The sequence below is a fragment of the Taeniopygia guttata genome, chromosome 7, assembly GCF_048771995.1.
Source record: "Taeniopygia guttata chromosome 7, bTaeGut7.mat, whole genome shotgun sequence".
Classification (NCBI taxonomy): Eukaryota; Metazoa; Chordata; class Aves; order Passeriformes; family Estrildidae; genus Taeniopygia; species Taeniopygia guttata.
In genome coordinates, this window is record NC_133032.1 from 34,381,175 (window position 1) to 34,408,595 (window position 27,421).

Consider the following 27,421-nt stretch of genomic DNA (forward strand, 5'->3'; position numbering starts at 1 on the left):
AAGTAATTGATCAGGTCTTCAATTTTTCACCCTTCAGCTCCTTGTGTGTTCTGCCCACCTACAGAACCTGGGAATTCTGGGCTGTGGAAGGATTGTGGAAAGAGTTCCTGTGGAGAACCTTGGGAAAGTGAAAAAACAAACAAACAAAACCCATTGTGGATTGTTACACCTATGTGCAATTTAAAGATTATTACGTATGGCAGTGGTAGAGCTCAGTATCTCCATCAAAAATCTGCCTACATATTTATGATCTAATACCAAATATTTAATAGCTCCACTAACATCAACTGTGTATTAATAAGGAAATAAATAATTATTTATGAAGTAATTAACTCCCAAGCAGGTATAAAGTAAATAAAATATCTCAGTGAAGGGAAACTGAGACATCACAATAAGCAAAATTCCTCAGGCCTGTGTAAGAATTCATGGTTTAAAACTCATGTTACTTCTATTAGCACAATATAAAATTTAGATCTACCTGAGTTTTGAAGATAAAAAATTCTCTGCCAGAAAATTAATGGTAAAGTTTCTGAAATATCCAACTACTTAGGCCTCATAACAACTGTAATTGTGGGGAAAAAAAAATAAAAGAGGGCCTAATCCATCTCTGATGGTGTCAGCAGAACAAAGGCAGAACCTGTGGAATCGTAGCTGTGTGGTATGAAACTATTTAATACAGTATTTTTATAGAAAAAATAATAGCTTTAAAATTCTATTGACATTAATATACAGCTATACACCTAAGTCATCCAAACACGTGCAGAGCTGCAAAAACATTCAAATAGAATTTGTATAAAAAGCAAAAATTTTCATTAAGAAAATGGATTTAGCCATTTGTACAAAGTAATGTTCTTTTGCTTCAATTTGCTCTCTTTAGCTTTCATTTTATAAGTTAAATTTAAAAATTAGTCAACACACTGAATTAAGTATGTAGATTTTCATTTAAATAAATCAGTCAACAATTTTTTTATAAAGTATTTAACACTTCATTGTAGAAACATAGGCAAAATGACTATTATAACCAAAATGAAAAATACTGTTCAATTTAAAAAAATGTACTTAAACAAGAACCTGAAAAAGTTTATGATATGCATAACATTGTTCAAGCAAAATTGCACTAGTATTACATAAATCAAGAGTTTTATAAAGGCCCCAATATGGCAAAGTTTAGAAATAGGTAGTATGCATGCACAATAGTACAACAAAAATCTCTTATAAAACAGCAGTTATTTTTGTAATGCTTGTACAAAGGGAATAAAGAGCAACCACAAACATATTTAATCTGTTAGGTTAATATATTATGATAGCTAAAAGTCAGTCATGTCTAGCAGAGGAAGCAAGAGTCCTCCACAATATATGTGTGAATACGTCTTTTGTGCCTTTAAAGTTATGTATAAAATATTTTGATTCAGTTCAAACCTGAAAGCAATTGTATTCTTTATTTCCCTCAAAATTAAAAAAAAGATGAGTTGGATTTTGCCTCTTAGCAACAACAGAAAACAGGCCAGGTCAGAGAAGTGCTGGAAACTGATACTGATGCTTTTCACTTTTGATACTTGCACTTGGATATTGAACCCAGACTACTGAAACTTAGGCTTTGCTAAGGTTTTACTAAGATGCAGCTTGGCTTCCTTTACCTCCACAATACCACAGTTTATCTTAATTTAAAGAAACTGCTGTGTTTGGAATCCTTTAATATCACTAAATGGGTGTGAGGGGTTTTATTTATGATTGTCAAAACCAAATGCTGTGATCATCTGAGTGTGCTTAAGGTTTGGGGTCTGGCTTTTTCTCTACTGCTGGGTGTGAGTTGAGGAGTTATTAATCCATAAGAATTGCATGTGATTAAGTGAATAAACATGTAAAGCATGTGTAGGCAATGCCCTCTTGTGCTCTAGGGTGGCTACTGTCCTACAGGACTGTTGGAGTTCGTATGCTTCGTCCCACAGCAAGTAAGGTTTCAGCTTCCAAGATATATCATTGCTATGTTCTATAAGGTTTTAATAAATACAAAGCTTGTTTACATGGTATATATGTTTAGTATATCATGTACAGTCACTGAATTTCTGAAACATAATCATTGTGTTCATGCAGATCATTAGATGTTTCACCTCTATAGTCTTGTTTACTTCTTGGCAACCTAAAGCTAATTTAAAAGCAAGTTATGTTTGTTTGTGAAAAGTTATCTAGCTTCATCAGGATCTGAAGAGAAGTCTAATGGGCACAAAGAAGAGAGTAGACCATTCAATCATTCTTTCACCATTTAAAATAAACAAAATTACACACTGTACTACAGCTTCCAGACTACATAATGAAAAAGTGCAGATACCATCTTCATCGATTAAGTAGAACCAAAAAAGTTCATAGAAAATAGATTGCTCATTTTCACGCTACAAACGAATAAGTTGTTTGCCATTTTAACAAATTTAAAGGTGTGTTATTTCAGCAGCATTGTTGTAAATTGTACCGTAGTGCAGTTTCTTTTTCATAAAAATACCTTACAAATGGTCAGTCAAAAGTCATCAGCAAAAGAAAAACCCAGAAAACAATCAACCAAACAAAAAACAGAGGTAATGCTGATGCCAAAACAATTATAATACTGTTGGTACATAGAAAAGTAATCCTTATATTTTATACATTTATACAGAGTATAAAAGGTAACAGCAGATTATGCCACAGTCTCCCTTATCCCAATATCTATTTTCTTTGGAAGAAGTTCTCTTCTTTCATCAACACTTGCTAAGGAGTTTCGACAGTTTTGTCCATCCACGTATAACTTTGCATATACTGGATTGGCGTAATTTGTTGGCTGCAGAGAAATTAAATAAATGTTAGACCAGTCAGATTGAATCAAAATTAGCATTTATGGAGATGGAAATGGCATTGTTAAAGTAAGAACAAGTACACATAAAATACAACAGGACATATTGAATAGATACCTGGACATCTGCAAACCTGATGATGAGTTAATTATTTAGTTGAAAATTAAATTCATGATGAGACATGCTATTAAAGCAACCAATGACATGACATGCAGCATATTATGATATTAAAACCATAAAAACGTTGACAAAAATTAAATTTAAAACCTTGAAAAAATGTCTCTGAGGTTGACTTGTCCACCTTATTACACTGGAAGATTTCAGAATAGGTATGAAGGAGTTTATAGGGAAGGTGCACTGTGAGACCATGTGACAAGTTTAACAGTAGAAAACTGCAGCCAACAGTTTCCATATATTACCTGTTCTAAGACATCAGCATCCCATCAATAGCTGACCATGTTTTCGAATTCTGTGGCCCAAATACACAACATGATTTGACCAAAAAATTCAAGACTTTCGTCATGTAAATTAAACTTTAATAATAAACCAGCATAACTGTTAATATATCATAGTAGTTACAAATTGAGAAGTCTTTTATCAGCAATTTTGGTTTGCAAGTTTGGACTGCAATGAAAAACATCTGTTGAAATGAGTGGCACTTCAGCATAGGACAAGTCCATTTTTAATGCTGCAAAGCCCTTCATTGTGTGAGTCTCCACTGCCTTTATACTTTGTGCCTTTATTCTCTAGGAGAACTTTGCTATCCAATAAGAGTTCAGCTTTTACCCATGAAAACAGGAAAGGGCACCTTGTGTCAAAATCTTCCTCTTTTCATAACTAATTTATCAGCACTGCTCTGCTTGCACAGATACTGAGTGGAACACCCACAAGCTCTAAAAAAGGAAAATAATTTGCTTGGTGTAATATGAAGTGGCTAAACTTTGAATTGGCCAAACTAGAAGTGGGTAGGTTTTCCTGACTTGCAAATATCCCGAGTACACCCTGAGAAACAAGGAATGAAAAATGACTTTAAGTCTTAGCTCTTCCTTTCCTTGTTGCTCAACTCTGTTTCTGAGCCCAGGATTCACATATTCCTCAGCTACAGTAGCTGCTCAGTTAATGAGTTAAAAGCTGCCCATTCCATCTATTACAGATGAAAAAGTGATTGCCTCATGGTCCAGACTTTCCTGGAATGGAAGTGAGCACATTTATTTAATAAAAAAAAAAATTAAAAAATTTAGAAAAAGCTACTTTCAATTCTACCTGTCTGTCCTCATAGATCCTTACTTTTATGGCTATGATTATAATCAGAAATTTAGTTTTATTTCAATTGTCAGGACTTATTTACTCCATTGACTCCCATTATTAAGGATGATAACCACAACAGAACAGGGATCCTTTGCATCTTTGCAGTGCCCTATTAAGTTATTAAAATTATGCAAAATAGTAGAGTCTGCCTCATGATCCCTCTTTGAGTAGGATTGATTTCACAAGGCAATACAGTGAGGTACAGAAAGAAGCTGGAGTGACCAGAATTTAAGAGAAAAACTTAAAGATGGGTGAATATTCTGGCTTTCATCATCTATGGTTCTGTGCCCTATCAGAAAAATCACACCCCATACAAATTATTACATTTCCAAATACAACAAATTACAATCATGCAAGAACGTGAATGGCACAAAAGATGGATATATATTGAGGCACACGAATGAATGTCATATTGATGTCCTTTTTGTATCTTAAATCTTCATGTTTGCAAACCTCATACTAAGTTGTAGTAAATCCAATGTTTTAGAAGGAACTCTTTTTGTGATACAAATCCATTGAAATCCGAACAATTATAACATGCTTTGCAAATATTGAAGGAAATTGTTAATTTTTATGTGCATCAAATTCCACTACAATAAAGGCACTTGTTTCCATTATTTAGACTATCTTTCAGTTTGATAAACTTCACTAAATGCCTGTAATTACATACAAATTTCAAATATATCAGGATACATAGCTGTGAAGGCCATGCTAAACTCATATAATATTTTGGCAAAGCATCACATTTCTTACTGGTTTTTATTCCTTTTCAAAGACATTTGCAGTTTTAGATCATATTATGATGATGGGTGCAGATGAAATTTTGTATGCAGAGGGAGACCCTTTATTTCAAATTGAAAATGTATTTATTTACTGTCATTCTTCATTCCATTAAAAGAAGAAAAACAAAATTAAAAACAAACAAAAAATGCCTCAACTCAAAATGACAGACAAACTTTCTTTAGAAAGGGGCTGTGGTGGAATGGAATGGACTTGGATCATCATTTCTCACCCCTGTTGATAGTGGTCCTTTCAAGTCAGAGTTTAGGTAGATTGATGGAGCTGTGTGGGGGAGCTTGAATGCAGTGGACCCTCCCCCTATGTATCTGGCCTGTATAAACAGAAAATTTCAGTTTCTGTGCTAATAGAGCATTTTCCATGTGTACTTATCAACACTGTTAAATAAACAGTGCACCAACTAAAAACATTTGAGTGATCTACATTTATGAAAACCTCCTTCCAGGCACTCCTCAGCGTGAAAAATTCTTACATTCAACACGAGAATAAAATCCAGCATTTTCCAACCATTTTCCACTAAGGATTAGGGCCAGACTTGACAATAAGTGTTGGCTCAGCCACTCTGCCTCCAGTGAGTAACTCCATTTTCAGCTTACCTCCTGCACTGAGCACACTGCCTGTGTGATGCAGTGATGACATTCCTAGAGCTATCAGTAATCCCGTTATTGCTTTGTCAGAAATGCCACGGAGCCACGGCTGCCCTTTGGTGTGTGTCTGATTACGGAGCTCCGGGAGAGATAGCGCGGCATTACCCCGCTCATCCCGTGTCACATCACTCAGGCACTTCAATCACTGGAGTGCTGCTGCAGGACTGACAGCATCTCTTACAAGGAAATGATAATACTTACTAGCTTTGTGCAAACATTTAATCTGTCTGCCCTGTCAGCAGCAACCCCAGTTCCTTGCGCCTTGGCAAGTTTTCACGTGTGAAATAAGTTAGTCTCGTATGTATGCGTGCATTCTTTCGTGCTTCAGACAGGGGCTGGACAATAATATGTTTTAAATTCTAAATATTTGCCACTGGATTGTGGTTTGCAGCTCATAGACACGTCTGCCTTGACAAAAAAAACCCAATCATTTTGTAGTTAATTTCTAGCTCTATTTTGATAAAATACGGGCACCAGGAAAAATGACCATCAGACAGCATCAGACTACAAAACAGCTGTTAATATATACATGACATTTATTTTAATGAAATCTAACTTGGTTTTATATTCATTAACTAAATCTAAATGTCATTGTTCTACACTTCTATTCGTTACATTTAAAGACAAAATCTTTGCAAGACATAAAATGGCTTTGCCACTAGAAAGAGAAAAGAAATTACCTTTTCTGCATTTAGAGTAAAATCTGAGGCTAAAAGACCACCTTCGCTGTGGTCATGGCCCACCTCATACATGTTATATGATGGATTGCCAATTTCTACATTGATTCCTCCATTTATCATGGGTTGTCTTCTGATAGTTTTTGTCCTGTAGCGCATAAACATATTAAAAAAAAAAAAAGATAGTAAACTTTTAAGCAAGCTGTTGGGTATTTTGTTTCTCTTTAATCTCTAAGGTCAACAGGATGAAAAAGCATTTCCTGCAGAGACAGTCATAAAATCCTTCCATTTTCCAAGCAAAGTAGCAATCTGAGTCTACGTATAGATCTCACAGAAGCTGGAAACAGAATTTTACTGTTTTTCTCAGTTTAGCTATAGTGGTATGAATCCATACAAAGTGCTAACTCGCTGTCTACAACCCTGACTTCCTCCAGCTATTTCCAGATTTCCCTCACTTCCAAGGAAAGCAAAGTCATCGCAGATTCCCTGCAGGAATGAAGACAGAGAGAACATGTGTCATGTCCCCTTGCTCATTCATTTCACTTCTATTTCCAACCAGCTGCCCAAAGTCAGCTGTAAGCTGAGGACAAGCAAATGGTTCTATCACTGTGCATTAAAAATGTATGAACTTCTCATTGTTCCAGTTTGTATTCCCTGCCAGTGGTGATTGGAACACTGAAGTTCAACTTGAATTTTCCTTCAAGCTTTAAATAAAAGACAGTCTTATTTTTAACCTTGAATTAGGTATCAGTAAAGATAAGTGATTGAGTTGAATTGTTTCTGTTGCTGAATTCATTTCTTTTAGCTAAGGAGGTGATTTCAGCCCAAGCAATTGAAATAATCTCAAGAGGGTAATTTTTACCCAGTGCATTATGTTCTCTAGAATTACAAGGGAATAATAGGGAGGTCACAGTCAGGATGATAACAGTCAAGTCCTCTTGTTGGCTGAATAAGATGCAGTCAGAGTCTGAAATCCAATATACTAAATGATCTGTATTTTTCAGAAATGTCATTGAAAAAATATTTCCTAAAATAGGCACTTAACAGTAGCATGCAAGTGTTGAACAGCTACACCTGGTTTAATACTTAACAATCTTCTCTGAAGAGATAAAATAACTCTAAAATACACTTTCAAATATAATTTTAAGAAGAAAGCCCTTTATTGAGGCTAGTTTTTATTTCTCCACTGAACATCTATTATTTAACAAGTGATTCTCAGTAACCTAAATAATTTACAGAGCAGCAACTGGTTTCAGTATTTGGCTATCACTAAACTTGGCATTTTAGGTGCAGCAGCACATTATGACATCCATGGAGTCTGGCAGGGTCAGCATTACTAACAGCATGGTCAGGAAATGTATTTATCTTATTGGCTTTACAAAAAAGGTTTTAAAAATTGATGCTCACTAGTTTACACCAGAGTTTGCAGGGGAGAGAGATGCTGCATGTGATGCCAGATCACAGTAACTTAAAAGATTCTTTTAGCCTGGAGCACTGAAATAGCCTCGTAAATGGCTGTGTTTGCAGAAACAGCAGATTCATCACTTATTTCTAAAGGAGTTCACAAAGAGACATTATCTTGGTTTCAGACGTGGGGTAACAAGCCCCAGGAGAAAGGAAGACAGCTGCTCAAGGCCACCAAGCAGGACAGCTACAGGCCTGAAGTGAAGGTTTGCTGTCTGATTCCCACTCCACCTTCCCTAGTGGGCCATGTCCTTTTTACCAGGAATCTTTTGCTAAATCTGCATCACCACCAACATGATGTTCTTTGAACATGAGAAGGGTAGCAGCTCTCTCAGGTGTCTCATACAGCAGAAACTCTCCTGCCTCTCCTGGCCACCAAACATGGCCTTGGAAGAAATGCCCAAAGTCAAAAAGCCAAACTCAAGCTCATTATCAGCTCTAAGGCAGCTAAATTAAAGAGAACAAAATATTCCCTGCTCAGGGCTGGAATTTTTCTTCCTGTGCAAGATACTAAGGGATGACAGTAATGAGGAAAAAGTTTGGGACTCTACAGTAAATATTTTGAGTATTGTTTACATTTTCAATAAACCTTGAAGATGTAAACAATACTCAAAATTTGAGTATGTGGTGTCAATGAAATACATTTATTCTGCTGAGTTCTCTCTAAGTCTTGGATGAAGTTATTAACACTTATACAGGATTGAGCAAAGTGGGTAAGAACTACAATTTTTTATCTACTGCATGAGGAACTTAAGTTTCAATAACAGATGTGGTTGTTCCAGCAAGAACCAAAATGTAACTGATTTGCTGCCTCCAGAAACAAGTCTTGGGTCATTTGTTGCATTTTTTTTCCTCACATAAAATGATTTTTTTTTTTTTTGTATATTGGGAAGATGAAAATACTTTAAATATTTACTTATATTTTTACTTCATAAATCAATATCAAATGACTTACCTTCGTTTTCTTTTGCAAAGAAATAGTCCAATTACAAGAGTAGTGATCAAAGTCACCAGTAGAACAAGAGGAACAATGATTGCTATGCTTCCTAAAACAGAAGGAAATATCATTGAATAATCATGGCTTCACAGCTGTAAAACAGTTAAATTAATTAAAAGAGAATAATTTCCCACACCAACAATGCAATTTCATGTGATGAGCTTCACTCATCAATTTGAGATTTTAATGCTGATCAATAAAAAACCCAACTTCATTACAGTTAATAGCGTACACACAAGTACTTTTATGAACAAATCAGGAGTTTCCTCTTTTTGGATACCAATATAATTTGGATTAATTCCCTGCCCTCATTTGCAGCAACAGTCATGAAAATCCGGAATTGCTGAACAATTTGGACTGGAGTGGCACAATCAGGATCTTCAGCAGTTTAGGTCATGCAGTTATTAATTTAAAATATCCAGTAGGCTCAGCTCTGGTTGAAGAATTAATCAGTATTTGTAGGTACCTAATTATCTTTATTTGTGGGAAAATAAAAAGCAGCATCTTCATTTGTAGATGATTGGTGCATTCCTGCATTTTGCTGCATTTTACTGCATTGTACTCGAGAGCCAACAATTTTGTTATGTTGATATAGGCAATCACAAAAGCTACAATAATGTTTAATGCAGCAGAAAAACAGTGCACAGATCAGACAGCAGTGTTCAAGGAGAGGAGGGAACAGGGAAGAACAACAAAATGGGCTTCACATTATTTTGGCAGATAATTTCACTGAAATGAGGCTATCTGCAAAAATAAGGTCAGTAACTGTACCCTTATTTCTGAGCCTTACTTTAAGTATCTGCTTCTAAAGAAATACATGCAACAAATAATTTTATGTTATAAATACAGGACTTATGAAAGCAGGAATCCAGGATAAAGCCAGGGTGGAGAGGCATGTATTTTCTTTAATATCACAATCCTTAACCGGTGGAAACCAAAAATATTGCTGGTTGTTTCACTGACAACATTTATTGATTTATTAAAAAAAATTAGCTGCTGGCAGTGTCTGCTCTACATTAAACACAGTCTAAATAAAGAATTGAAATCTGCTTTGAATTCTGCCTGAAGGCCTTTCTGCTTGAAAGCCAAGTCAGGTTGTCAGAGACACGAAATGAAGTACTGAATAAAAACTTGAAGCATCCTGAGTTCACTTCAGCTTCTGAGGATTCATCATGTAAAGGGTATTACAACAAGGCTCTTTTAAGAAAATACTTGATAAATGACTCTGTTAAGTTCCACTTAGGTGCCAAAAAATAAAAAAAAAAGATGTTAATTTTGTCTTGGCATGTACAAACTCAGAAAAAAAACCCTGAAAAACATCCCACCAGGCATGAGTTACCATGTGGTGCAGCCTGGGTCTAAGAGAAGCCCCTTCCCCAAACTGTAGCTCTTATTCCCTTGCAATGAAACAGTGACCCAAGTTCTGCCTGCCTTTTTGCCTATTTCCAGCTTGTGAGTGTTCTCTCACTCATGTGAGTGGCTGGGAAGTGTCGGAATCTGAGGTATTGATGATCCCAAGATTGTAGAAAGTCTCTGTCTTTCAGCCCCACTGCCAAAGAAGAAGCCATAATTCGTCTGTGCTGTTTCAAGGTTGTTTATTCTGTTTATCTCTAACAGAGCCCTGCCGCAGCTCTGTCCTGCAGGGCAGCGTGTGGGGCTCTGCCCTCAGTGGGATGTTACAAACATTAAATACCACAAACTACCTGTGCTGGATTTACAATAATGTGCCAATATCTGTCACCTACGTTGAACAGTGTGTCCCCAGCCTAAACCAACAGAAAAATGCTAACACCCCAGTGAAACATGGAGGGCATGAAGAAGGAGAAAAAGGACAAGACACACCCAATTTTCTCTATCTTGTCCCCTTGTCCCCTAATCTAGAATCCTAAAATTTTACTTTTGCACACGTGCCACACTTAATTATTGCTTATATCAAACACTCAGAGCTGGTAATTCATCCTGTAAGATTGAAAACTCTTTTCCATGGACAGGGATCACAGACAGTGTCTCTGGGGGCTCTGTCCAGGGGGGTTCCTGACCCCCTGCCAGGGTCCCAGACCTGCCAGGGCAGCCAGAGGGAAGCCCTGGATTCCCACAGGGAAGTTTTCACCTAACCACCAAGCTGGCCTGAATAGCAGGCAGCTCATTGTGCTGCTCCACTTGGGCTAAATGTGAGCAGGGCAGGTACAGCAGGGCACCAGCAGCACTCTGCAGGCAGCCTGGGCCAGTTTCAGCTGCCAATTCTGCAGCAATGCCATCCTTTTATGCTCTCAGATGTGTTTAAAAACATGCAGCAGGAGCTATTCTTACTTTCAGGATGATTTTCACAGTAGGTAAAACTCACCCCTCTGCAGATGGCCAATAAAAAAGTTATGTAATACTTATAGCTCTATTTTTGATGCTTTCAGAAGGATTTAAGTGGTCAGAGGTCTCTCGCTAGTTCCCTGCACAGGGCTGATATGGCCAAATGCTTGTCACTGGAGATTCTTTTCTTAAAAAAAGTGCATCTAGCCCTTGGAGCAGGGATTGCAAGGCCTAAGAACAGCCTCATGCAACACCAAATGGCAATCTAAAAGTTTAGAAATATCTACATTTTGTTTTTTTTAAAAGAAAAAGATACCGGTAATGAGCATTTTTCATGACATAAACTCCCATTTTAAGATAGCACAAGGCTTAGATTTCTAAAGTGAGCCAAATTTGTCGAGTGACAGCAGTGGTTGGAAGTACTTACTGGTACTAATGTTGTCAGACTTGCTGCTTTTGGGAGCTGGCCTCTCACACTGCGTGCCTGACCAGTTGGCTGAACATCTGAAAGGATCCAATTACGATGGGAAAGTTAATAAATGTCAGCTATTAACACAGCAACCCATGAAAGAGACCACCAGCATCTTCTCAAGAGCTACATGAACAACAGCAGTGCCTCTACAGAATCAACATGAATCCTCCATGGAAGGAGTCAGCAGGACTCTGCCACACAGCACTGGCAACACTCAGAGTGGGGATTTAGTTCCAACCTGCACCTTTGTGTGTTTGCTTGCTGTTATTATCACTGCAACCTCAATTCTAGAGTTCTTTTCTAATTTCTCAAATAATAAACCAAGTTTGATCAAAGGTATATTAACATTTTAACTTTTGAAACCTTTAACTTTATAACCAGATATTTATTTGCAAAAATACAGCCACGTGTGTGTGTGTGTAAACAGGCATGAGAGTCAAAGAATAAAGAGTTGTCCTAAAGGGACAAGAGCATCTACTGGCCTCAGAAAGCCCTAAATACTATTTATATTCAGAATATGTGTTCCAGGAGCCAGGTGCCTGGATTCTGCTATTCTGCTATATTTCAGCTATTCTGCTATAATTTTCTTTTGTGTATACCAATATGCAAATAGTTCTTCAGTTGGGATTCAGAACACTCCCCAAGCATACAAGGAAACACAAGGAGTCCATGGAAGCAGACTCAGCAAATCCATCAAAAACAGCAACAAATACCTGAATGAAATTCAATTGCTTATTCAACCTGCTGTAAATATGATTAAGTTTACTACAGACCCTCAAACTCTCCTTGTGGAAACACCAGGAAGTAGTCACTTTTCATCTGTCTCTGCTGCATAATGTGCAATGAATCATGTTTTTTCTAAGTATTTTTGAATTATTTATGAATTTCAACATCAGTTATCTTTGGGGAGGTGCAATAGAGCGTTACCCTCATACAGTTCCAAGAACTACTTCTATCTGATGCCTTCCTAAGGATTTAATAAATTGCAAAGTTTAGAGCTGGTTATGCTTAACAACTGGTGTTGTTCTATAATAAAAGAAGTTTTGGAAAGACACCAAATATTCTAGACAAAAACAATGCCATTCTCAGAGAGGAGCCCTAGGCAGAGTTGCTGGTGATATTTTGGGCTCTCTTGTCTTTGCAGATCACTGCAGAAGACTGGCTCATTTTTCTCCTGATCCTAAACCCATTCCAGCACAACCTGACATTCAGATAAACCTCTTTACTTGGTTTCATTTTTAGCTTGAACTTCTTTTGGGAAGTTAATTTAATTTTTGGTAGGATACACTATGAAATTGCTTAAGCTCTACATAAGGTCTTTAGAAGCACTATTGATTTTTTAAAATATATTGATTATTATTGCTAGTTGATTCATATATTGTCACACACTAGCTAAATTGCATTATAATTTAGAAGTTTTTCATGTTCATTGAAATAAGGTTATTTAAATAAATATGGCAAATACACAGTTAGGTTTCCTCACCTGCAAAGAACCCCCAATTCCTAATTATACATGTTTCACAATGATATATTTTATAACTGAACCCAACTGACTTTTCCACCTGCTTGCTATCACTTCAGCACACTGCAAGTCACAGGGAACACAACTTTAATCTTTCAAAAGATGCATCTGTTCCTTTTTCTTTCCAGATCTCTTTTTAGCAATTATGTAAGATAAAAATAAGCTTCCACTGACAGCTTACCTTGCTAAGATACTGTTCAAGGAATTTGCTTTTTCAAAATATCAATTTTCAATATACAGCTGCAAAATAAGTGTCTCCATTCTTGTAGAGAAATACTATATATCTTTATACTTAGAATATTCTACTAAGCTGTTGGCACATGACAAACATGAAACAATGTCTTTATATTTCTTACTTATATTTTGCATCATTCCTGCTCAGGATTCAGCTCATGTAATTAAAACTTGTGATGACAGGCAATTTGCATTTAATACTATACTACTGAAGGGGGAAAAAAATTTAGAGTTAGACAAATCTAACTTTGCAACTAAATTCTTATATTAAATGTTTCAAATGCTTCCACTGTATATCAAATCATTATGATAAATCTGTCATAAAAACAGTTTAGAGAAGATAAGGCAGTGAGACTAGCAAAAGGATCACCATGAAGCATTCAAGTACAAGCTCATGAGATTGTATAATGTACAATTACGTTCTTCAAAACCTTTTAGCAGACGTGATATTAAAACAGCCGGTGAAGAAAAAAAATCCCACAGCTAGATATGCAGTAAACAGAGGAAAAAATAAGGCAAACATATTAAAAGTTCTTTACCTATCTTGTCAATCTGATTGCAAAAATCAGCAATATTGAAACACCTGAGGCATTTGCTAGAAGTCTCATAAAAACATTGTCAGTTGCCACTACATTTTAATTTTTTTCCCAAATGTTTGCTTTCTTTAATAAATGTTAAAGAGACTGAAGCTGGAAGGATGGCAATCATTTCCTTCTGCACTTTGGGGTGAAGTTGATGGTCCAGCCAGGTACTAAAGGCTCAGAGGAGAAACAGGAATAAAGCCCAGGGGAAAGGGATGTTTTCTGCAAGGGAATTTGACACAGAAAATCAGCCATGAGCAGGCACATGGATAATGATGGGGCTGGGACATGGAGAACTGCTCATGCAGGAACACGGGAAAGGAGCAGATCTTAGGCAGTTTTAATTGTCTGCAGGGAGAAATTGCCCTTAATAACAGCATTTTCTGGTGTCAGGACATTTAAATTCAGACTTCTCAGTTCTCAGCATGGGAGCTGACTCCTGGTTGAGTTTGATGTGCAATGTTTTGTCCTTTTCCAAACTCTTTGGTACCAGGAGCTGTTGCTCTGTGCCAGTTTCAGGGGCTGTATGGTCAGACAGGACATTTGCAGTACAGGCAGACAAAAAGGCATTAACGAAGCAGAACCACATAAAGCCACTATGTTTCACCAAAGATGTTCACAGCATCACAAAGTCAGGAGAAAGAACGGTGGAAATGCCTGAATTGAGTCACTCCCAGACAAATACAGATGGAAAGAGGTGGGGAAGCTGACAGTGAAGGACAGGCTGGAGTCAGCTGTGTGGTGCAAGGTGCTGCAGAGAACATCTCAGGTGCAAATCTCCAGCTCCCAGCAGAACCAGAGAAAGATCAAAGAGCAGCAGTACCACAGGGGACGCCCAGATGAAAACTGAGAGTGAATGTAATAAATAAAGGTTGCACACGTTCTGCTGCCAAGGTCATTAATAAAACTGCTACAGCTCTCACTGTAACAATCCAGTTGCACATTTATAAAGAGATGAGTGCTTGGGAAGTGCCTCCTCAGGCACTGAATGCCTGTGCCAGTGCAATTATCTGTTTTGAGGAAATAGCGTTGGAAAGAGAGACGTTTTAAAAAACTTTCAGTTGAGGTTATGAAGGTGTTGCAGTTGGAGTGAGGAATGTTTAGCATGAAGATATTTACATTTCCAATCATGCTGCTGTTACACAGTGTATTCATGTCAAAGTGTCTCTCCTCTATTTCTGCATAACCCTTACATGTCAGTATGATCACACTTTCTAAACCCAATTATTCAGGTACTTGACCATTTGGCTATGAAATGACTGAATAAATAGGAAAAAAAAGTTTTAAAAGAGCCAATTTGGTGGCAATGTGCAATTTAAAAAAAAAATTTGTTTCTCCTTTTTTCTCCCTCTTTGTGCCACAGGCATTGTCATTAAAATATAATATAGAAGGCATAACATGCAGTTAAAAGTACTTTTGTAGAAAACTGTTTTCAAACTCAATATACCAGTGCAGATCCAAAAATGACAACAACATTGAAAGATTGTGGAGTAATGGAAACTGTGGAACAGTCCTTACAACACAAAGGTGGAAGGGGAACTGAAAATGTTTCTGAGCTATAAATGATATTTCTTCATTATACAAAGTAATTTTTTAACTTTGCTTTTCCTTTTGCTTTTTCCTTTTAACTTTTGCTTTTCCTTATATAGCAATATACACTAAAACATCCTAATAAAAGTATCTAGCCTCACTATTTTAAGAGCACTTAACATTAAAATGTCACTGGAACTTTTCTTATCATTAATATTGCAACTGTTTGTGAATCAAGAGAACATCTAGATTACAGTTATTTACTATCTACATTAAATTGCATTGAAAGATAAAAATCAAAATTCCCTTTTTCCCCAAAACCCTGCAGGATGCCAGAGGATGACAAAAGCTTTGCACTAAACCAAATAATTAAACTATTCCTTATAATAAATTTAGGATTACCTCTGCAGATGTGCACTGTTCATACAGGGAGCTGATATAACAGAGTTAAACCCACTGATAAACTCTCTAAAGTAAAGCACTTTCATAACAAAGACCAAAAATCCCAATCCAGGGCTGATCAATAATTCCACATTCTGCAGCTTCCCCTCTATTGTAGGGTTTCATTATTTTCAAGTAATAACTTTTCCATGATCATTTTCTACATCAATAAACCACATTTCAGTAGTTTTGTCTAATGAGCATCCCTCAACATCACAAAAGGAAAATAATGTAGAAGCTAAGGGATACAAAATTTATACTTGTTACCTTAAAATGAAATACAAATTACCTTGCAATCCAATACATTCAGAATAGGATAATTACATCATTCAAAAGCAGGCAAAACAATAAAAAACTTCTTTTCAGGAATGCCAAAAAACTCCCAGAAATTTAGTCAAAATATACATTAAAAAAAGAAGTTACTTTAAAAATTAATTTCAATTTGGGCATGAGATTACTATGTACAAATCATTATTCACAGCTGCATGATGTTTACTGTATGGAACAACTTCCATGTGCAAATCAATCTCATCCATCCCAAGGTAAGAAAAAGAAGAATCTGAGAGTCATTAACCACCATGCAATTAGCAATATGTGTACAGTACTGAGGCTATGCAAGCACTAAAAATAATAACAGAAAAAATATATAAAAGCATGTCCAGGTGACTACTACCGTTACTGAAATTACAGTGAGCAATAAAACAGAAGGAAAAGAGGTTGAAATGGTAAAACTAAAAAGAAAAGATGAGAAAAGACTGGGCAAGTAGGTAGATAAAAACCCAAGCAAGTTTTTCCCAAGCAGTTATATACAGCAGGAAATATTATACAAGTTTTAGCTGAACAATTTTAAACTCATGGACAAAGGATATCTGCATTACAGCCTAGTTAGTAAATGCTCCATGAAAAAGATACATATTCCTCTTTTCCAATACCTTAAAATTTCCTCCTCTGACAACCACTCTTCAAACACCTGTTTTCATTTGGTTCTTGAACTACTACTAGTTTGTGGTACAAAGTGGATAAAAGATCTTTTATCATACAAAGGTACAACCTGCGGATTATATTCAATTTCAGGATATTTATAACAAAAATATTTTTAGTTGAAAAAGAGAGCTCTCAAAGGACTGGCAGAATGCTGTGACATTCCTGTTGTAATTGCAACGGGGAGCTCATTAAATATACCCTAGGAAATCATATGGAAAGCATTTATTGTAGGATACGTGATAAAATTTCCTGGTTTGTGCTGCTTCTCAGGGTCACCAGGGCTTTCTCTTAGTCAGGCTTTTCAATCCTGTGACTTTTCTACACCACAGAGGCTTTTCTACTCAGCCTCCAGAAACTGCCAGTCAGGGACTGCAGGCTATGCTCCCTTATTTGTCCACAACTGGACCATGGATGTACCTGAAACTTTTTTTTTTGAGCAGAGGTTTGGTTTAGTGATGAGTTTATTTATTATAAACCTGCACGTAAATGTAGCACTTGTACAGCTGCATGTGCACCTTAATAAAAACTGTTCATATTTGAAGATTTTTTCAACAGGAAAGGAAAGTCAGGAGGAAGGTACAGCATCACAGGCACTTGAGCTGCAGGGGAGCTCCTCCATAAAGAGGAATACATGTTTTTATTCCTGAATTCTGGGACCTAAACACACACACACAAACATCTGCACACACAATGTGTTGGAACTCAAAATGTCCTTCAGACATTTTTGGATGTTCTGGGCCCAGGTCAGAAGCATTTGAGACCCTGGCAGGCAGCTGGAAACAGCTGTGATTTTGGGTTTGAACCATGGAACGATTTACCAACCTTGCAGGAAGAACAAGAAGTCACAAAAGTTTAGATATTATAGTAGAAGTAGTCACAAAGTAGGGGGAAGAATTTTTGAGTGCTGTACTGGGGGGTTTTAGTTTTGTACATGGGGGTCAGAGGTTTTAAGATGGAGGGATTTGGGCCTGCCCTGTCCTCCCTCTTTCTCCTTCCTTACCTCCATGTTCTTGGTGACGTTGGCACTCACAGATTGGTTTAGAGTAGAAAAGTACCATTTAATATAGGTAATAGGCATTGGGGAAAAACTATAAGCATTTAACACGTAATGTAAAAGACAGCACAGCCCTGGGCGGGGAGAGAAGAAGCAGTCGGGAGTCAGAGAGGATGTCAGGGTGTGTGTGTGCCTCTGCCTGAGCTGTGAGCAAACCACAGCAGCCTGAGGAGAAAATCTTTTAGATAACTTGCAATAAACTGCCTTGAGACCGGACAACAGAAGACTTCTGAGTGTTTTTTTGAAAGCACGGGTTCCCTCCAACCAAAAGCATCCAAGGATTCTGTAAGAACAGCTCTCCTGCTTATTTCATTCCTGCAGGAGCTACTTTTCCTAATTTATGCATGTCTGAACTTCCAGGTTCAAACTTTGTTATCAGTTTTAAGCAATTCCACAATTTGTTCTCTCCCCAGTTGTTCATGGTTCCTAACCTGCTACTTGATTAAGATTCTCCATTAAGAAATGAAGTTATTTATGCTTTCTCCATCCTTCACTTTTCAGTTTCCTCTGTTACCAAATTCAGGCTTTCTTCCAAGCTCCTGCATGGTCTGTGCCTTCTCATTAACTCTCCAGGATGACTTGTTCTTCACTACAGAGGAACTGAGGTTTGTTCTAATATTGAAATACAACACACACTTGAATCTCTGAACAGTTAGCACATCCAGCCACAGGTAACTAATGTAATGCTGTACTTTGTCTTCTGATTTTTATATTTCTAGGATGCCTAAGGGGTTGTGTAAGGTGGTTATGATTTGATCACATTTATTTTCAGATAGTAATAATAATAGAACACATCCATCTGCAGGTACAAATACCAATAGTAATACAAAAAAAAAAGATGGAGTTCTAGCAACATATAGTTATGATGAAGGTATAAAAGAAACAAAGCTGAGAGAGAGCAATATTCTGTGCTTAAGATTCTGTAATGAAAGCCCTGCCCTTCGAACAACCAGAGCCACTCCTGAATACTTGAAAATTTCAATTCTTTCCAGTTCTCTTCACTGGTATCATACAAGGTTTAATCTCTCTCTAAACCCTGCTTCTCTTGCAGGAATGTATATACAGGTGGGTAATTAGTGAGAAGGAAACAGAGACATAAATAAAGGTATTTATTTAAAGACAGACTGATAGAACAGATGGAATGAACAGTTTGTGAAATTCACAGAAAAAGCATTTCTTGATTATTTCCCATATGAATATGATCTCCTGATCATTTATTTTCAACTGATTTGTGAATTTACTGGTGCAATTCAGGCATATTTCACATGCTTCTCCTGTTATGCACATGACACACAAACCCCACCCATTAGTGAGCAGTACTAAAGAGATCCTTGAAAATATAGTATGGGAACACTAAAATGACAGTAACTTATGCTACTTTAAGACACCCTAAGTGGAACACTTTTCAGAAAAGTTTGTTACCCCAGATTTTAACATCCTGAAATTCTCTCACAACCTTTGTAACTGAGCAAGAACAATAATGGGGGGGGGGGGGGGAGGGGGAATAATAATCATCACAATCCAATAATAATGTGAAAAATTAGTATTCTAGATTGCATAGAAGTCCAAAGAGAAATCACAGCCTATTCTGCATTTTTTAAATCCTGACAGAGCTTTCACTGAAACTGGCAACATCCTTCATAAAACCTTTTTTTTTTTTTGGTGGCTTATATGAAGCCACAGTAAGGCCTTAAATCATTCCTAAAATGGTTGGGTGAAAACCACAACTCCTCCTTCCACAGTGCAACTGATATTTAGGTCATTTAGTGCATTCAACATTAAAAAGACACCTTGAGAAAGGAAGATAAAATAAAAATGTGTGCTAGCAGTACAGGCTGTTGAAAGGAGAGTCTGTTCTTACAGGCTTAGAGCTGCTCTATAATTATGGCTTTAGGATTGCCCTTTGGAACAGCTAAATCTTATTCTCTATTGTCTTTACTGAATGATAATAAGGGCATGATTATGTGTAAGTTTGCACTCTCAACTGATGCTGACTGTGAGAGAGAGCAGAGCTCCTGCTGAATGACAATAAACCCAAACATCTCCTATTTCTTCTAAAAATCACCCACTCCCCAATTAAAGACTGGTTTAGAAAAACATTAGCCCTTGGAGAAGTGGCTCCTGGAGCATTTGAGAGAAAAAGCAGGAAAGGTACATCCAATATGTGACTTTGTAGGCAGCTGTATGTTGTTCTTAGGGCTGCATGATCCTGAAAACACAAGCATGATTCATGGAGATACAAAAAGTCCCAACACACTGCTGACCACTCCATACTCTTCCAAGTCCAAGAAGTGGTAGTTAGGGCATTAATCTTGTTTCCAACTGATTTATAGTACCTCAAGCCAGGGAGTTTCATTGCATGAGAACATTGACAAAGCAACTGAGATCACGTTTAAAAAAAAAAAAATTAGATTATGCATCCTAAGCAGTCACTGTCTTTGGTACCCACCAGACACCCACATCACATCCCCACAGCATTCTGTGTTTTCATAAACCATTCACTAACAGAAGTTTAAATCTATGTGAATTTCACATTTTCTCCCAAGTCTAGGTCTTTGGCTCATGATTTCACTACTGACTTTTGCCTCACAACCACTGAGGGAAGCTATGGTCATCTGCCAGGTGTTTTGTATCTCTCTCTACATCTGCCTTACAGGATTTTCAAAACCTAAGGTTGTTTCTTTTCCTGATGAAGATTAAAATTTTCACTTTAAGAAATAGACCTAAAATCCTTTAGAGAAGTAGAGAATACAAATATAATTTTCTTTTTTAACCAAAGAAGTCAAGGTTATGATGTAGCTCACATACTTTTGTTTAACGGTTTCTGTTTTACAGCATTATATTTATAAAATTAACAAAAAGACTTATAAATACAAGCTTCACTCCTGAATTAGCACCTAAATAGCTGTTCTGTTCCTTTCCCTGTTCAGATAAGAAATAGGAAGTCAGACTACAGAACATGTGCAATATCACTGTTCACTAAACTTTATGCAGTGTGGGATTAACTTGGTAAAATATCTCAAAACATGAGCAATAGAGGCCGAGCGGCGTTTCAATTTTTCTCCAATTTACTTAGTAAAAATAAAGCCTTTTATTTCTTCCTCTGATGATACACACACTCCAAATGTATTTTTAAATATACTCATCAGTGCAACTCTCAAAGGGTAAGTGTGTATTATAGAAATGGTCCCCCAGATTAGGTATATATTGTGAAATGTATGTGAATGTGCATGACTTGAACCAATGAACTGTGGCCTGGAATGATGTCACAGAATGTGCAGCATTAAGTGGAAGGTTAAACCTACTTGCATCTCGGTTCATTAAACGTGGTTAAAGTGCAAATTCCCTCATTCTGACAGTAGTAATCACAAGGGTTCACTTTCTGGTCACAGCGCTGACTTTTAAACCCCACAGAGCATCTGCAGAATTTCAGTAAAATAGACCTACATAAATATTCTGCCTTGTGCTGGACAGATCTCAAAACGCATTATATACAACCACGGCAAGACACGCACACAGACACGGGCACACACCCACAGAAGACAAAATCAATATTTTCTTTTCATGGAAGGTCCATCTGACAACACTGAAAAGTTTGCTCGTGACTGATGATCAAGTAGTTTTTTAAACAATGGGCCTATACTGCCTGAGGGATCTCAGAGTATTGTTGTCAGATGTACATTTCTATCGATTGATCCAGATTGCAATGGCCTTAAAAATGTTCATTACCATTTTCTCAGCATTGTTAGTGGTGTTGGTGTAAGCTGCAGCATTTATGTATTGTAATTCCACACACAAATTAAAGCACAAAACCTTTTTTTTTTTTTTTTCCCTTGAGATGCTATGGTGCTCCATGTGAATTGAAAAAGAATATGAGTGTTTTAGAAGAAAAAAATTAATGAAAAGTCACAAGCTTCCAAAATAGCCATTCTAGGTGTTTAAGCAAATGAATCCCCAGGCTTAGTCAGCATATTTGGGCCTTACATATCATAGCTACGATATTCTCCTTTTGTCAGGATTTATCAGTCTCTAGTCCTCAACTAAAAACTTTTGAGGAGGCACAAATAACAGGCAAAATGGGAAAAACAGGAAAAAATAATAATGAAAGAGAAAAATAAGACCCAAAAATATTTCCAAATAAATAAGGGCTACCATGCAAAACTAAATGACGTTGTCTTCAGCCCCAAACCTGCAAACATTGACAATTTTTCAGTGGCAGTGCCACTACAATTGTGTATCCTTTTTCTCTTGCAGAAGTGCTTCATCTCTCACAGGGAGGAACCCTTGGCACATCTCTTCCACTGGTCAGACTAACAAAATCTAGGCATTTATGAAACTCCTTTGAGAGACTGAACAGAACTCTCTTTCAAGTTAAACTGCATCAACAAAATGAAGAAATGGCTGTATCTTTTTTCACAAAGTTGTGGTGCCAAATCCCTTTGGGCAACAATTTGCTCATATCACTCAGGAAATGAGACACTTATGTCCAATTCTGTCTTCCAACAACTCTCCCTTCTAGCCTGGAGGATGCTCTGAGCTCCAGGTTGTTTGGAGAAGTGGAAGACCATTGTGAAATTAATATTTTAAAGAAATAAATTTAAAAATTAAAAAAAAAATTGAAAAGAGTGTAACTAGGTAGCTCAGAGTAACTGAGAGCAGGAAAGAAATTAATTTCTTTCTACAGTGACTACTTAAGTATTTTATATTGAGCATCTGAAAAAGAAGACACACCATAGCTCTCAAGAACAAAGTAGAATGTAGGCTTTTCTGTTTGCAGCACTACTTCTCTTCTAGGCTGCAAAATCAGAATTTCTTCGGCATTTTCTGTCTGAGCTTAAGAAAAGCACCCTGAATTACTCTCTTGACCATGGCACAGGAGAGAGATCACAATCTCACCCCGTAACAGCCACAATACTCTGAGCAGTGGGAAGGTTAGGGCAGAAATGTGAAATACATGAGAATATCTCCAGAGGAGAAATAACGCTAACATGATTTTTCCTATTCTCCAGCCATCAGTAGGAGGGTTTTGACTCCAAATCTGACCATCTCTTTAGGAAAAAAGACTTAATCCACCTCTGAGAAGCAAGACAATCTCGATTTTCCATTCCAGAAAAAAATGCCTGAACAGACCTAAAATTACTATAAGTCTCCAAAGATATATCTTTGTATCTATATGCATTCACAATATAGAATATACAGTTCTAAATTTCAACACACATTTTGCAAAAAGGTATGCAAAGTATGAGGCTACACAAATAGCTAGAAAAACAACTACTGTAAGTTGAAACTGCAACCAGCACATTATTCATCCTAGAGAGACCAAAAATGCAGACACATGCACAATAATTTTAATATTTGTTGTCACACAGGCATTTTAATGATACTCACATACAGACAGGTATATTTGTCTCTGGGTCCAGCTGGCAGGTGCCACCATTGTAGCAGTAGCCATCACACAGCTGACAGGTAGAGGCAATCTTTCCATTAGTGCAACTGTCATGGTTCAAACAAAAAAAAAAAAAAAAAAAAAAAAAGCAAAGCGTAATCAGTATTTCATTAATCTGAGCATTTCATTGTAAAATCAATATTTTAATGTACTATTATAAGATCTACTGATTGAAAGAATTCTAGTTTTCTGGTTTGCAAAGTTAGCACAGGCAATGAAATTATTGCACAGTATATATTTAATCTTCCTTTTAATGAAAATGAACTATTATAATACAAAACAATCACTCAGAAATAGAGCAGCACATGTTACCTATGACTCCAACAGTATTTAGGATGTCTCTATTACAGAATCACAGAACCAACAGAATAATGAGGTTGGAAGAGACCTCTAAGATCATCCAGTCCAACCCATACCCGAACCCCTCACTAGACTATAGCGCCAAGTGCCAAGTCCAGTCTTTTTTTAAACATATCCAGAGATGGTGATTCCACCACCTTCCTAGGAAGACAATTCCAGTATTTTATTATTCTTTCATTGAAAAATTTTTTCCTAATATCCAACATAACCTTCCCTGACGTAGCTGAGGCTGTGTCCTCTTGTTCTGCCAGTTGCTGCCCGGTGGAAGAGATCGACCCCCACCTGTCTGCAACCTCCCCTCAGGAAGTTGTAGAGAGCAATGAGGTCACCTCTGAGCCTCCTCTTCTCCAGGCTAAACAACCCCAACTCCTTCAAACGTTCCTCATAGGGCTTGTGTTCCAAGCCCCTCACCAGCCTCGTTGCCCCCCTCTACTGTCACAGCTAATGCAGAATTTTCAACAGCACAATGAAGAAATTTCAACAGTATAGAAGAACTCCATTGTTAACTTGATTAATTTCAACATTTCCAAATGAAAACCCATTCAGTTTCCTGCTGTATTGTGCTTCCTCCAGTGAGGAGTGCTCCACAAGTTGGTGCTGAAAGGCAGGAGCCAGCTGGATTTGCACGGGCAGGAGCCACACAGAGGAACTGATGCGATGTGAGCACTCCAGGGACAAGCCACGGCATGAGAGACGTAAAGGACAACGCAGCAGAACTGCCGCTAAACGCAGGATCTGGAAGAAGACTTCCCCCACACACACACTCACTTGCACACCACGTCGCTGCTGTCCTTGCTGGTGATGCAGTGTCCCCCGTGGCACCGCGTGCACTTGTCCACCTCGCACTTGGGGCCCTCGAAGCGCGCGGGGCAGACGCATTCCACGCGGCCGTCCTCGGAAATGGTGCACGACTCGGAGTTCACGCAGTAGTGGTGGCAAACATCTGAAACAACACCAGGCCTAACTGCTAAACGACGTTAAGGAGGATTATAGAAATAAATAATACATTGCTTTCATGTTTTAAAAGATACTGTAATAAAAACAAAATGGAAACTGAAGGCGGTGACTCACTGGCACCCACAGGAATCAAGAATACCCCATAAACAGATATATAATGTATTAACAATGTAATCTTAGGAAGTGAAATCAAAGTATAAACTCATAAGAGCGTTTTTTTTTTTCTTTTCTAGTTGTCTAACCATTTATGGCATCGTTCCACATAATATAAAGACTCCTGATGAGAAAAGCAGAGCAATGTTAATGTATTTAATGGGACGTTGGCTGAATAAAAATCTTCTGATACATTCACATTACCATTAACAGCGTTATGCTAAACTGAAATTGAAACGATATTTTGAAATAATTAAGTTTTATTTTCATTTATCCACATATTAAAATTTCATGAAGTTCTAATAATAATGTATAAAGACATAGTCCATAAGTTCTACAAAGTACCACATACATACATAAGCTTCACAGACTGTTCAAGACCCTATTATGGTATTTAACTGTTTGAATGCCAGTAGGACTGAGATTTCAAGTAGTGAAATCTTTAACTCTTCAGAACCACCAGTAAGTGTCTCAGTTTTTATCCCTTTTAAAAAATCAAATTGCCTAACTGAAGAAGCTTCCAAGGGCTACAAAATACTGGTATCTTAACATTTTGATTAATTTTTATTTATGTGGTAGCGACAGCTTTATTTTGTGGTTCGTTTTAATCTTTAAAGTCATCATTTAAGCTCCTCAATGGGCAGGGACACCTTCCACTATCCCAGGTTTCTCCAAGCCTCATCCAACCTGGCCCTGAAACCTTCCAAGGATGGGGCAGCCACAGCTTCTCTGGGCATCACTTGTGAGGGGATCTCAAAGTCAGAAGCACATTTTGCTAATGCTACTCTGTGCTGCTTTTCCTCCTCTCCAAGGAGTGAGAACTGCTGGAAGAGTTCTGCTGAGGGGCAGAGCATGGCTGTTGGAGGAGTTATTTCTGTTTGAATATTCATTTTATGTCTCCACTGTCTGTGCAGGCTGTAGGCTCAGCTGCTTAAGGAATCAGCAACCAAGCATCTTAAAAGATGTTAAATTAAGTTGTTCATTGTTTCTTGTTCCCCAGTTCCAGGTATGGAATGGCAATTTGCAGCAGGGGAGCTGTTTCTGGAACAAAAACTACTGCAGTTTGAAAGCTAATACTGAAAGTGATTTTATGTAAAAACAGTGCAAGGGGTATATGTTTACATGTACATAAAAATTAAAAAAACCCAAAAAAACAAAACAAAAAAAACCCCAAAAACACAAATACATAGGAATAGTAAGGTCATATGCCAAAACAATTATTAGTTTTTAGGATTGATTGCAGTCACAAGCACCTATAGTCATCTGCAGTATCTAAAATGTTTATGCTACATTTGGGCTGAAATAACACAAAATTATTTCTTTTTTCTCCTAAAAAAGGGATTTCAGTTTCAAAGTCACAGCTTGTGGGATCACCATATCCACTTTGAGTGATTGTAACTGCATGAAAATATTTCCAATTTTTTAGGTAGTTTGGGCCTTAAATGATACAAGAAATGAACTTTAGCTACTCTGTGTGTCTTTTTCTGGAATTTAAAACAGGGAGCTACATTCAAATACATCAGATTTATGTGTATTTAATAACATGCACAGTGTTAGTAGAATTCTATGTAAATTCAGTCACTTAAATTTATTTCAGCCATGCCAGTGCCTTGACACGGAGCACTCATTTAGGTTATTAGCCCTTATGTGAACTAATCACAGGAGAAACTCTGCATTGGGTAATTGGAGACAATAAGTGTGGGGAAAATGAGGTCTTTGCAAGATGGTAATACTGCAAGAAAATGTCTTCTCCCTGCCATAAAACCCTACTAATAATATTTTAAGCTTGGGAGCAGGAGTAAAATACCTACACACATTCATGTGTCATCCTTTGCATATGAACTACCTTCAATCACAGCAAAGACAGACTGAAAAAAAAACATCTGGGAGGCAACCAATCTTTGCAATAATGCCATTTAATGTATTCCAACTGGCATATAAAGTGAGGGTAATTCATAAAGCAAAAGATCATGCACATGTGTGAATAAAGCAAAAAAATTACAGCTGTGACTTTATATACACATTATTAACTGTAGACAGGTATAATTTCACAAAACTTATTGGCCAGCAAAAAATACTCTAGGAGATTGTAAGACTTTCTTTTTTCCCCCAAAGACTAAAGTTATAAATCAGCAAAAGCTAAATTTTATTTTGTATTTTATAATGTCTTTGAGTCTCTGTATTGTGGCAGTTTCCCAGACAATCCAAATCTGATAATAAGCACTGTTTAAAAAGTACCCCTAAATTCCTGAATTTACATTTAAATTAATTCTCTTTAAAAAAAAAAAAAAAATGTTTGCAGAAGCATTCAACTAGAAACAATTTGTTTGGTTTTGGGTAAGCCTCAAGTAAATATTTTTCCTTAATCTGTGTGTCTGTCTGTGCATGATTTATGTGCTATACTATTTTCAAATACCCAATTGTGTTTGCAGATACTTATTTGTGGATTCATGCAGTTTGTTTAATACCAAGGGGGAGAGAATCACAATTACTGCTGGTTTTCCATTCGAAGGTTTCAATTTATTTCATAGTCTCCCAACTGGAAATATATTCAGTTTACTTCAGTACAAATCCTATTTAAGATACACACTATCCCTTTCCTTGTCTGACAGACCTTTCTCTAAAACTAAATATCCTTTTATATTGTAGATAATTCTAAACCAGACCTTT

The 27,421-nt window shown here is 37.1% G+C and overlaps 1 protein-coding gene across 4 annotated transcripts in view; it reads right to left on the minus strand.

The window, feature by feature from the left end:
* Positions 1-290: 290 nt before the first annotated feature.
* LRP1B (LDL receptor related protein 1B) overlaps positions 291-27,421 on the minus strand; it is a 630,666-nt gene continuing 603,535 nt past the window's right edge. For 2 of the 4 annotated variants that reach the window (XM_032749504.3, XM_072931733.1), the window contains 8 exons: positions 24,410-24,584; positions 23,224-23,328; positions 21,141-21,254; positions 11,445-11,521; positions 8,672-8,762; positions 6,256-6,400; positions 5,143-5,241; positions 291-2,809 (listed from right to left, as the gene is read on the minus strand). In XM_032749504.3, coding sequence (XP_032605395.3) covers positions 2,669-2,809; positions 5,143-5,241; positions 6,256-6,400; positions 8,672-8,762; positions 11,445-11,521; positions 21,141-21,254; positions 23,224-23,328; positions 24,410-24,584 — 947 coding nt within the window. In that variant the 3' untranslated portion in view covers positions 291-2,668. Of the gene's footprint in view, positions 2,810-3,241; positions 3,292-5,142; positions 5,242-6,255; positions 6,401-8,671; positions 8,763-11,444; positions 11,522-21,140; positions 21,255-23,223; positions 23,329-24,409; positions 24,585-27,421 lie in introns of all 4 variants that reach the window. The other 2 variants (XM_041717597.2, XM_041717598.2) reach the window with 2 other exon arrangements.